This window comes from Phocoena phocoena, chromosome 7, assembly GCF_963924675.1.
Source record: "Phocoena phocoena chromosome 7, mPhoPho1.1, whole genome shotgun sequence".
Lineage (NCBI taxonomy): Eukaryota > Metazoa > Chordata > Mammalia > Artiodactyla > Phocoenidae > Phocoena > Phocoena phocoena.
Window position 1 is genome coordinate 26,294,106 of NC_089225.1, and position 14,084 is coordinate 26,308,189.

Sequence of the window (14,084 nt, forward strand, 5' to 3'; positions counted from 1 at the left end):
TAAGTGTATTCCTTTAAAATGGAATGAAAGAAAAATAGCTCCTCCCTAAGATTCCCAATTTAGCATCTTGGAATAACTTGTCACTTGGGACACTGGGTCAAAACCCAGAATACTGTAGGAATGTGACATGATAGCAAACATGTCTCATAATGTAAAATGAAGGTCTGTGGATTCTATGTTGAGGAAGCAAAGTATTGATTAAAACATTTCTTTTTTAAGATTTGTTAAAAAAGGTCACAAAGACCTTGACTGCTTCAGAAGATCATGTGATGTAAACGTGTTTTATCGGTTTAATGTTATAGCCTGCTTTTCTTCTCAGCTGTGCTGAGGGAACAAAGTGGCTGGTTGCAAACTTTTTCTTTCATTCATTATTATTATTATAATAATCATTGATTATAATAATCATTATTGCCCATTAGCGTATTTTACTGCATACTTCACTCTTTAAGGTGTATCCTTGAGTTCTGGTAAGTTTCATGTAAAATAAAGGTCTATTCATATGCATTAATTTACTGAACAAGCACTTACTGAGCACAATTATATATATCAAGGGCAGTGAAGGATTTCATAGACATGGAAGCAACTCTGCCATCAGAAAGCTTATGATCTAGTAGGAAAGGTAACAGCATTTACACAAACTACATTTCTCGAAAAATTATCCAATGGGTTTATCCTAAAATAAAATTTTTCAAAAAAAGTTTAAATGTCTTTGGAGTTTAAATGTCTTACCTATTTCATCAATAATGTGAGAAATAGGGGAATACTTATTTTTACTAGTCTCTCAGCCTACTTTATGAAAGGTCCAATGTTTAAAAATGTCTATGAACTTTTCACCAAAATCTCCAATAAACCTGAAAATAAATTTTAATATTTGCACTACATTTAAAAAATTTAATTGCTATATTTTAAATTTAAGTTTACAACTGGGATCTAAAGGTATTTACATGAACCTCATATTTAACCATATCAATCCTTTATAAAATAATTTTTAATAATAAAAATTCTATCATATCATATGATACCCAAACCTGTGAAACTTTTAATTTATTCCTAGACTTAGTGAATTGGTACTGCCATTTGAACTTTGGTCATTTACACCAGAAACAATTTTACAAGTGCTATTTCTTCACCCATTAAATAAAATTATTACCACTGTAATTATCTTAATTAGCCTCACAATTTCGTAGTAGCAATGGAGGACATCAACTTTCTCAGAAGCATTATCAAGTTTTCCTTCCTCAGAGGCTAGCTTCCTATACTAACTTTCAACTCTTAGAGAATATTTTACTTCTGGAAATCCCCTTATACCACTGAAATAGTGCCTGATATTTTCATTTAAATAGCATTTGTGGGTTGTGTGCCTTTTGCATTTCTGTTTTCTTTTTCTCTTCTCAGGTTGCCTATTCCCCAAACAAGCTGAGATAAATAAGTTTATTCTAAGCATTGTCAGTTCCAAGCTATAGGAAAAGAAGCTTCAATTCCCAGATCTACTGCTTTGCTTGATCAGACTATTTTCAAGATTTTTATACACCTGTTTTATTTATTTGTTTTTTTCTCTCTGTGTGCCATTTGTTTTTTTGGGAAGCAGTTCTCCTACCATGTTGGTATACTTGCTAAAATTACAACTTTCTCCAAAATACCACTTTCCCTTATACAGAACGTTTCTCATGCAGATACGGTGCTGGTACAACACAGATAGGTCTAATAGGTGAAAAGTTCACACCAGTAGCTGTTACACTGAGGGTAAAAACCTCTGTTGATGATGGACCTCTGTGGGAAGTAAGGGGTCAAGATTGGCAATCTACTCATAACGTCAGGGAGACTCTTTGAAAAAGGGAATTTTTCATTAGACACAGATGACCTCTTCCTAGTGAACTGTTATTACAGGAGGTAATGAGTGAAATGGGCAAAGCGTAAACCATGTAAACTGGAGGACATACCTCCAGGCTAGAAGATACAACTGCCTTACTTCACTCTGTATGACAGTCTCTAGGTCCATCCACCTCACTACAAATAACTCAATTTCATTTCTTTTTATGGCTGAGTAATATCCTATTGTATATATGTGCCACATCTTCTTTTCCATTCATCTGTCGATGGACACTTAGGTTGCTTCCACGTTCTGGCTATTATAAATAGTGCTGCTATGAACATTGGGGTGCATGTGTCTTTTGAATTATGGTTTTCTCAGGGTATATGCCCAGTAGTGGGATCGCTGGGTCATATGATAATTCTATTTTTAGTTTTTTAAGGAACCTCCATACTGTTCTCCATAGTGGGATGGACTCATATACACTACCAAATGTAAAATAGATAGCTAGTGGGAAACAGCCACATAGCACAGGGAGATCAGCTCGGTGCTCTGTGACCACCTAGAGGGGTGGCATAGGGAGGGTGGGAGGGAAATGCAAGAGGGTGGGGATATGGGGATGTATGCATATGTATAGCTGATTCACTTTGTTATAAAGCAGAAACTAACACACCATTGTAAAGCAATTATACTCCAATAAAGATGTTTAAAAAAAAAAGATACAATTGCTGCTCTGTTGATTGTGGCCAGATCTCCCCACTTTTTTGAAAGAAGCCAGAAATCCAGAGTTGTATACAAAATCTTTCAATATTTTAAATTTTGGCAACTAATTCAAATAAATGTCAAACTCTGTGGAAGGTAAAACAAACACAGCAATGAGAGTTGCCAGTTTGGAGCCTTGGTCTAGACAAGCTGCCTTGTCCCTTTAATTTCTGTATCTGAATTGAGGAAAAGGAAAACAAACAGACTTCCCAATCTATTGATTTCTGGGTCTTGGGCATAAACCAGGGCACAAAGCAGAGAGTGTGGGCCAGGAAGCTGACTTAAACACAAGGCTCCCTTTTCTCTCTTCTTCTTCTCATTAAAGTCCCTCCTGGCTGACTCCCCCCTTGCCTTGGTCCTCCCTAGACTTTGTATTACTTAAAGGTACAGAGCCAAAAAAAATTTCCTTTCTACCATCCTTTAGACTTGACAATGATTTTGGATTAACGAAATAATTACCAAAGAAATAAACAATTAACAGCAAGAGCAAAGCATTCCCATGTAGATGAGTTATATATTATCTTCCACATTTTCCCAGCTCCTCAAAACAACCTAATTATAAAGAAGTTATTATCCCTGACTTACGAAAGAGAAAACTGAAATCTAAGGGAAGACAATCCACTGTCTCTCTTCTGCTCTTTCACAAAGGAACACAGGGAAACAGTGGGGGCAATAACCTGAATTATACATTTGACCTTGTTTTCCAGAATCATGTGTCTTGTCCTTCAAATATCCCAGTAGTTAGCATCTCAATACTGGACTCTTTCAAGCTTATTCTAATATTCTTTCAAACTAACTCCAAGTATATACAAGTATCAATATAGATATAGGGTGAGGTGGTTAACATTGGTGACTGTTTGGACCAAACACTGTGGTTTGCAACCCTTAGAAACAATTACAGCATCTCTTTGGCAGGTCAAAAAGAAATTCATTAAATTACTGCTTAAAATAGAGTTACAACAGCTTCCAAAGGGGCTGAATGCCCACGTTTAGAAAAAAAGTTCTATCCTCTAAAAGTACCTATGTAAGCAATCCTATAACAAAATTCATGGTAACAAACTAAAACTGGTTGAGGTATATCTATATTTATAGCTATGTATATATAGATATATGTACACACACACAACTATGTATGTATGTAATTGTATATGTCCATATAAACACACACATATATACACAACTATGCACAAGTATATATACACACATATTTACATGCACAAAATAAGCACTATGACTCATAATTTATGAGATAATAGAATTCAGTATTAATTTGAAAGATTATTTTTTATGCCAAAGTGAATCTGTGAAACACAAACTTCTTTACCCATATCTTGGGTCCAAAGCGATGGCCCTGGGGTGTTCCATAGCTCCTGCTATGAGTGTAGTTCTTAAGGAACCATCTAGTTTGGCCACTTCGATTTGGTCCAGATTGCTGTCTATCCAGTATATGTTGCCTGCTATCCAGTCAACTGTTAGTCCTTCTGGGGTAGCCAGGCCATGCTCCACAACCACTTCAATGGCACTGACACCTACAAAAAAAGAGAAACCAACACTTGCACCCATTCAAGGAACATGTTAAACACAAAGGAAAAAGCCTACTTATTAGCAATATGAAGTACTTAACATTAGATTAACCATGAGAGATATAGTGCAAAAGTGTTACCTGGCACAGAGGAAACTAAGAAGGCCCCAAATTTAGAATCACTGATCTTTCCCAGCAGAGTTTTTTAATCTCTTAAATCCTTTCAGTGACAGTATAACAAAATTTTAAAACAACTCTGAGGCTAATAACAATGTTTAGGTTGCAAAAAAGTTATTTCGTGCTTCTGACTTTTTAGTCAGAACAAGGGATTTTGGAAATAATAATGATGTGCTGGTTAAAATTGGTGCAATTTAATTCAAACGTTGATCTTCAGGGGTAGAATAAAAAGAAAAAGTCCACCTGGGGTAACATGCATCATAGCTAGTCAGCACCCACTCTTTTTTTGAAGCATGCCTGATAAGATCACTCTTGCTGCATTTAACCTTAACAAAAGCCCCAAATCACCCACCTCCACACCATAAGCCAAGTTTTATGGCTTGCATGTTATATATCCTGCAAGCCATAAGATGGCTTGCAGGATAAAACATGTTTGCAAATAAGAGAAGAAGGCAGTAGTGTGGTCTAAATAAAAATAAGCAATTTGGTAATACCCAGCACTATTCTTATTTATCCATTCCTTAATTTATTTTGGAATTAAATATATATATGTATATTTAAAAAACAATCCTTTTTCTAATAGGATCGCTCTTTATAATTTATGACATTGCCAGTGCTTTTGTTAGACTTTTTAATAGTGTGGTTTTTTGAATAGTTAACCATCTAAAGTCATGGATCTAAATCCATCATTTGAAGTCAGTACCTTGCAATATGACACAGTACCTTGCAATATCACAGATCATAATTATACAGTGTGTTCAAATACTATATTTTTCCAAAATTGTATAGGTGATTTAAGGAGGAATTTAGATGGTGATAGAAATACCTGGCCTTTGGAATGCTACACAGATCTAAAATTTTCAAGAGAATTATTACGTATATTAATCTCAAGGCCTTGCTACTAAAGAATGGCCTAGATTGGAGAAAAGAGATGTCAAATCATGGGAAAAAAATATTTAGCTCATATTTGTAATCTTTGTAATAATTCATTATTACTTTGAATTATGCTGAAAGGTGAAAACCAAATAAAACACAAGCTATGTTAACTGACAAAAATATGACTACTAGTATGTAGGAGACAGTGCCTTTTTTTTCTTGTAAATAAATTTCTTCACCGAAAATGCCTGAAAAAGTTCACAACTTGAAAATGGTGTGAACGGTACAGGCCTTCACCACTTCCCTCCCCTATCTTCACACATACACTTCACATCCCTGGTTTTACACATATGAGGGAGAAGATGAAGAACCAAAGGCCAAAGATTAATCAAAATTCCTTCTGATTACAGCATACTTTTCTGGAATTTTCAGTTAGAAATCAATCTGAACGTTAAGTCAACATTGTAATAGATGTACCTCCACTTTCAGAAAGCTTGCCCCGGTATATTCTGTCTTCTACAACATCTGTCCAATAAAGTAAACTTTGATTGAAGTGAAAATCAAGTGCTATTGTGTTTCTCAATCCAGGAACAAGTAAACTATAGTCTCTTTTATGAAGATCAATCCTTCTGATCTCATGGCGAATTGAAAAGATGATGAATGCTTCAAAAGGATCTGAAAATAAATTTATTTTAATAGGCTTATGAAAATATTTATAGGCTTAGTAAGTGGAATAAAGTGCTTGAGGTCAAAATCCATTTAATTAAAAGTATAATTTATTATGTAATTTTCTCTCACTAGAGGAACAATTTCTTTTAATCCAAAATGTAAAAGAAACTTGAAAAACTTACGTTTATTTGTATTTATTAAAATAACATATAAATGTCTTTATTCTTTGAATTTTTATACACCTGATTCTGATTTTAAAATACAAGAATTGTTGCAATTCCAAGACAAAATGTAAGACTTTCTGTTTTAAAGTAGTTTCAGCTGACAATCTAAACTTCAGAAACATCACCATAGGAATTGCTAAGAGGTGAATAAAACTAACGCTGCCACTCTTAGCCCATCACATGACTCTAGATCCATAAAGGAGAGAGATTCAACAAAAAACAATTATTGGGCTGATAATTAGTGAATACTCTCCATGAGGGAAGATGGTGGCTCTCTCTACAACCCAAGAAGATCATGTCTACAACTCTTCCCCCACTAGATTTTAATCCTGGACCAGGCCTGAGTAGGGAGAAACAGAAAAAGCTTTGAAAACAAATATGAGATTAAAGTTTTATATTTTTGTACCTAAAAGACAGAAATTTTAATACCCCAAAGTTAAAAAAATTATGTTATCATTTTGAAATGTATTAAGTCCTATACCAATTACCATTGGACATACTAATATGGGTTAGACATGAATTCACTTGATGAATATACATTTTGAGGGAGGGATCCAGGTTCACAAAGATTTCTCCTGTTTCCATGTTAGTGCCACCCTTTTGTGCTTTTCTTTAGGGAAATTGGTTTTCCTATCCCAAGTCTATACATGTCTGTGAATGTGAGCTGTTATAATTATCCCAGGCCAAAGTGGTTGACTCAAGAGGTGGATGTGAGATCTAAGTCAGGAAGACGGGTTTGTAAAATTCCAGAGAAGTTTTCAAGCTGAGGGGAAAGAGTCTCTTTTCTTCTATGGTCACAGATTTCTCAGCCTAGTGTTGTCAGTTCATGCCCTTGTAGTTTGTGTAAGTCTACTCATGGTATTGTAGGAGAAGAGAAAAAAAAGCCTCAGAAACAGAAGCAGTGATGACCAGGGGAGAGACCATGATGTCCTAAGGGCATTCAAATCTGTAGTTCCAACTACCCCTAAGACTAGCTCCTTCCTTCAAATACCCTACACACTTCTCATACTTTCATTATATGAGCCAATGCACTTAACTCTATTCAACTTCATTTGAACTGGGATTTTGTCAATTGCAACCAGGTTTACTGTTCTTATTAATCTTATTTCCTCAGAGAGGTCTTTCCTGATCAGTTATCTAATAAAAGCACACCTCCATTATTCTATACCATCATAGCCTATTTATTTTTTTTGAGATACACTTTAAAATCAATATTTCTGTGTTTGCCATTGATCTTCCTCACTGGATTATAAACTCTCTTAAACAGGGATCTCATCTGTCTTGCTCATTATACTGTCCCTAACACCTAGCACCAGGGAATACATAGTACATACCAGGTCTTAGATTAGAAGGTGCTGGCTGCCTTGGTGGAGGGAAGTCACCTGCCATTTTTTTTCACTGGAGGTGAATCTACTTTAGGGAGCTCTGCCCAGCACATTAAATAAATGTGTTTTGAGTGATTTAAATGTGGAGAATCCATCCTAAGAGACCATCTGACAGCTAGCGTGGGAGAGATGCTGCCACAATCAGCAGTCATTTACTTGCCCTTCAGCTGATCACACAGTATAAGCAAGCCTGGCCATGACCATAAGAACTGTCCAGAAATCCTGAGAATTTGTGAGCAAACATTATGTATATTGTTGATATAATACCTAATATCATTTAGGTATTATGGATATTTATTGCATAGCATTATGGTGTTTATTGCACAACGTTACTGTGGTAATAGCTAACTGATACAAGATACCAAACATGTACAAAATAACCAGTTCCAGAAAGCTCCCAATAGAACAAATACTCATAAAATTTAAAATCCAAAATTTAGCGTTTTTAAAGTAAAAGAAAAAAAAAAAAAGGTTGTGTTAGATGCACAGTTGTTTAAAAGAAATAATAACTAATTTTGGATCAGCAATCCTTATTTGATTACCTGCTTTGGCTGTGAAACAACTATTAGCTTAGAAACATTCTTTATCTTTTCAGGAATTAAATGTCCTTGCCTGTAAAATGAGGTTAACAATAACCACCTTTCAATCTAACTTAAACTGTTGCTATCAGAATCCAATTAGATGACGTCTGCAAATTTGTTTTATAAGCTGAAAATCATCACAGTAAACACAAATGTAGCAGTAACTGTGATGTAGTCAGCAAGTAACAGACTTGGAGTCAGAAACTGGGGGTTGACAGAGCTCTGCTATCAACTAGCTGTATAAATTTGAGAAATTTACTCAGACCCTCTGATCCTCAATATTTTAATTTATAAAGTGTATAACATACTAAGTTATCAGGATAATTGACAGTTAAAAGTGTGAATACTTAATAATATCTTAATAAATATTTAATAATTATTATGACTATTAAGTTCCAGAAATCGCTCAAAGGAATAAGCAAAAGAGATACTGGGTAAGAGAAAAGGTTGGATGATGACACACCAAAAATAGTCAGATATTTCTTAGCATATGCTGAAACTAGGGACATTACAGCTCTGAAGAGCTTCCCCTTCCTTTGGCTTATAGTTTGTTTGCCCTTAGTTAAGTAGTAAATTGTAGGTGCAGCAGCTACTTGCTAGAGAAGCTTATATTGAATAATGTTAAAGAACACAGTTTTTAAATCACAAAATGACTGCTTCTTCAAAAGTATCTACTTTTCTTACATACATAAATGTGTTATTTTATTTTTAGTATGCTAGAATGAGGAAAGCCTTTCTGAGTTTGATACAAATCATAGAAGACCTAAAGAAAAAAATGAATTTTGTTGTTACTGAAGAAATTGTAGGAGAAAAAACAATGTAAAAAATGTCAAAAGACAAAAGGCAAACTGGGTAAAATATCTGCAATATAATAAAGGATTAAATTATTTAATACATATGAGCTCCTACAAATTGACAAGAAAAAATACATGAATAACGGGGCAAAGGGTATTAAAAAGAAAATTCAAAGAAAGGAAAATATAAACAACTTTGAAATTTTAAAAAGTATTCAATTTCTGTCATAAAATGATAAATGGATTTTAAAACTATGAAAATATTTGATAAGACACTGTTTTGATTAAAATGTAGACAAAAGGCACTCTGGTATATTGATAACAAAAGTATAACCCCTAAGTAGCATCACTGTGCAATATTCCATCAAAAGTTTATATATATATTACACTATTTGATCAAGAAAGTCCATTTGTAAAGATAGAGTTGTACATATGATAATTTGCAGATGAAGATGGAAATCCTTTGCAATATCATTTCTGGTAGCAAAAGATTAAGCAACATTAATATTCCTCAATAGATGGCTGCATAAATAATGTATGATAGGCACAGGGTGTAATATTATAAGGCCACGTAAATGAATGTGATTAATATGCATATGCTGATGTGGAATAACTTCCAATATTTTGTAAGTTGAAAACAGCAAGATGTGAACCGTGTGCATGATATGCTACCATTTAAGTTAAAAAATAAAAGATTTTTCTAGACCTATGTGATGGTAAATCACAGAATACATCTTAAAAGATTAATGAAGGAATGCTGTTACTTCTGCCATGGGAACTGGTGATGAGTTCAGGAGTGGGAAGAAAACTAAGTTTTACTTTATTCTGCATAGGTTCATTTTTTTTTTAGCATTTGCATATATTTCCTATATAAATTAATTAGTTTTCTGAATGAAATTTTAAACTAGTAATAGAAGAAATTTCATATCATCTTCTAAGAAATACTCATAAATAAAACAAGAATTGTTTGGGCATGACATATATGCTGAGCATGGTAATTCAGCATAACATATACTGTAAAACATGCTTTCCCTTCAGGAGAATTCATATTTAAGAGATCGTTTACTGCTCTTACTTTCATGCTCTATTTGAGAAAGTATATTCTCTTGAACCAAAAATTATTGCCTTCTCTGTTACAACTGAGTAGAAAGAAATTTTATAATAGAAGATCTGGATTCTACTCTTGCCTCTGCTAACAATAAAAGGCCATCACGAAAACTGCATAGCTCTAGCTGTCTTGATTTTTTAAATAAATAATTTTGGTGATGTGTTTGTTCTAAAATTTTATTTGTGAATAGTCATAAAATATTAATTGCCTTATTAATAAATTAACATTAATATTAGCCAAAAGAAACTTCAAAACAAACAGCTTTCATAGAAATAAAAAGGCTCACTATTATATGATAATATGAACAGTTTGACAGATAAAATATAACTCTTAAAATAGTATATGCCCAGGGCTTCACTGATGGCGCAGTGGTTGAGAGTCCGCCTGCCAATGCAGGGGACACGAGTTCGTGCCCTGTTCCGGGAGGATCCCACATGCTGCGGAGCAGCTGGGCCTGTGAGTCATGGCCGCTGAGCCTGCACATCTGGAGCCTGTGTTCCGCAACGGGAGAGGCCACAACAGTGAGAGGCCCGCATACCGCAAAAAACAAACAAACAAAAATAGTATATGGCCAATAATAGATTAAAAATATATAAAGCAAAACTTGACATAATTAAATGGAGAAATTAATAAATCCATGATTATACTGTGTGAGTTTCAACCTTAACCCATTCAAACTGATAGAAAAAATTATAACAAATATAATGAGAACCACAAAATAAACACAAAACTCAACACACAGGAAATATATAGAAATTGGTGCCATCAAAATAGAAGGCATATTCTCCCTAAGTACACATGAAACATTTAACAAAATGATCATGTTCTAGTCCACAAAGTAAGTCTCAAGAGATAGCAAAGAATCAAACTAATAATGAACACATGCTCTGAGCACAATGAAATGAAACTAAAAATCAACAATAAAGACTGCTAAACTCCTCATATGCTTTAAACTAAAAATAATTACTAAACAATTTCTTGACTAACAGGACCTCAAATAGGGAATTCAGAAATAGAGATATTATGGCATCAAATGTGTAGATTAAAAACCATGAGACAGGGCTTCCCTGGTGGCGCAGTGGTTGGGAGTCCGCCTGCCGATGCAGGGGACACGGGTTCGTGCCCCGGTCCGGGAGGATCCCGCATGCCGCGGAGCGGCTGGACCCGTGAGCCATGGCCGCTGGGCCTGTGCGTCCGGAGCCTGTGCTCCACAGCGGGAGAGGCCGCAGCGGTGAGAGGCCCGCGTACCGAAAAAAAAAAAAAAACCATGAGACAATTAAAAATTAATGATATAGAGAATAATTTCTAAATGGTGGAGTAAGGACTTCCCAAAATTTTCTCCTCTTTAAAAACAATGAGAATACTAGCAAAATGGTCAAAATTATCTTTCTTCTAAACTCTAGGAATTAACCAAATCCTAGTAACAATCCAGTGAGTGTTTATTAAGAAAAAATGCTGAATATCATTGAGAACAGCAAACTTTGTAGCATTTTAACATGCATCAATCCCAGTTACTCAGCCATTAAAAAGAATGAGATAGGGCTTCCCTGGTGGCACAGTGGTTAAGAATCCACCTGGCAATGCAGGGTACACGGGTTCGAGCCCTGGTCTGAGAAGATCCCACATTCAGTGGAGCAACTAAGTCCACGTGCCACAACTACTGAGCCTGTGCTCTAGAGCCCACGAACAACAACTACTGAGCCTGTGTGCCACAACTACTGAAGCCCATGTGCCTAGAACCCATGCTCCGCAACAAGAGAAGCCACCGCACTGAGAAGCCCACACATTGCAACAAAGGGTAGACCCCACTCACTGCAACCAGAGAAAGCGCGCACACAGCAACAAAGACCCAACACAGCCAAAAATAAATAAATAAAATAAATAAATTTATTTAAAAAAAAAAGAATGAAATACTGCCATTTGCAGCAACATGGATGGACCTGGAGATTATCATACTAAGTGAAGTAAGTCAGACAGAGAAAGACAAATATCATATGATATGTTTACATGCAGAATCTAAAAAGAAAATGATACAAATGAACTTATTTACAAAACAGAAACAGACACACAGACTTAGAGAATGAACTTATAATTACCAGAGGGTAAGGGCTGGGGGGGGGGGAGGGATTGACTGGGAGGTTGGGATTGACCTATACACATTGCTATATTTAAAATACAGAACCAACAAGGACCTACCATATAGCACAGGGAACTCTGCTCAATATTCTGTAAAATAACCTAAATGGGAAAAGAACTTGACAAAGAATAGAAACATGTGTATGTATAACTGAATCACTTTGCTATACACCTGAAACTAACACAATACTGTTAATCAACTATGCTCCAATATAAAATAAATATTAAAAAATAAATTAATATAAAAAAACAAACATGCACCAATCATGTCTCCCTTTCCCCAGCTTTGTGGCAGCCTTGGACACAGACAGCCCAGAAACCACCAGAGGGGACAGATGGGTTTTGGAGCTCCCCCAAAAGCCCAATCTCCAGGGAATTGTTCAATGGGGAAAGAAGAGTGTTTTCAAGAAATTGTGCTGGGGCTTCCCTGGTGGCACAGTGGTTGAGAGTCCACCTGCCGATGCAGGGGACACGGGTTCGTGCCCCAGTCCGGGAAGATCCCACATGCCGCAGAGCGGCTAGGCCCGTGAGCCATGGCCGCTGAGCCTGTGCTCCGCAATGGGAGAGGCCACAACAGTGAGAGGCTTGCGTACCGCAAAAAAAAAAAAAAAAAAAAAAAAAAAGAAATTGTGCTGGATTTCCACATGCAAAAGAAAGAAGATCAAACTTCACATCATATATAAAAATTAACTCAAAATGTAGTGTAGACCTAAATGTAAGAGCTAAAACTGTACAACTATTAGAAGAATACATAGGAGTATATCTTAATGACCTTAGATTAGGCAATGGTTTCTCAGCTATGACAGTAAAACACAAGCAACAAAAGAAAAATAACAAGTGAACTTCATCCAAAAAAAGAAAAAAAAAGAACTTTTGAGCTTCAAAGGACATCAAGAAAGTGAAAAGGTGAAAAAACAACCTACAAAATGGGACAAATTATTTCCAAAGCACATATCTGATTAGGGACTTGTATCTAGAATATGTAAAAGACAATTATGACTCAAAACTAAAAAGATAAATAACCCAGTTTAAAACTGGGCAAAGGTCTTGAACAGGCATGTTGTCCAGGAAGATACACAAATGACCAATAAGCATAAGAAAAGATGCTCAACGTTGTTAGTCATAAGGGAAAAAAGTCAAGCACAATGAGATACCACTTTGCACCCACTAGGATTACTATAATAAAAATAAGATGGACAGTAAAAACTGATGGAAATTGATTGTGTAGAAACTGAAGCCCTCGTGCATTGCTGATGGGGTTTTAAAATGAAGTAGCCACTGTGGAAAACAGTTTGGCAGTTCCTGAAAACGTTAAATATTGAGTCACCATATGACCCAGCAATTCCATTCTTAGTTTTCACCCAAGAGAAATGAAATGCATGTCCCCACAAAAACTTGTACATAAATATTCACAGCAGAATTACTCATAATAAGCAAAAATTGGAAACAATCCAAATGTCCATCAACTGATAAATGGATAAACAAAATGTGGTATATCAATACAAGAGATTTTTACTCTACAATAAAAGGAAATAAAGTACTGATGTATGCTAAAACATGGTTGAACATTGAAAACATTATGACAAGTGAAAGAAGTCAGTCAGAAAAGACCACATACTCTACAATTCCATTTTTATAAAATGTCCAGAATAGGTAACTCTATAGAGACAGAAAATAAATTAGTGGTTGTCAGGCCTGGGGTAGCGGTTGATGGGGAGTGACTTTTAATGCCTGTGGGGTTTGTTGAGAGGGTGATTAAAATATAATAATATTAGATAGCGGTAATGGTTGTATCGCTCTCTAAATATACTATAAACCACTGAAGTGTATCTCTCAATCTATCTGTTATAAGAAAAAAGAAATATGGTAATAAGTGTAGAAATGTATAAAGAGTAAAAAACTGTACATATACTATTTTTAGTTCACTGTTAACTAAAAATCATATATTTTTTACCTCATTCAGATTAATCTGTATAACTATCCTCAGCTCTGAAAACTTTTCCATCTACATAAGGAAAGACAATGTAACATTCTGACAAT

General features: G+C 35.2%; 1 protein-coding gene across 1 annotated transcript in view; it reads right to left on the minus strand.

The window, feature by feature from the left end:
* The window catches only part of LRP1B (LDL receptor related protein 1B), a 1,473,103-nt gene that overhangs the window by 619,269 nt on the left and 839,750 nt on the right, over positions 1–14,084 (minus strand). Inside the window, exons 24-25 of the mRNA XM_065880137.1 lie at positions 5,625–5,822; positions 3,897–4,101 (exon numbers count right to left, since the gene is read on the minus strand). Coding sequence (XP_065736209.1) covers positions 3,897–4,101; positions 5,625–5,822 — 403 coding nt within the window. The remainder of the gene's footprint in view (positions 1–3,896; positions 4,102–5,624; positions 5,823–14,084) is intronic.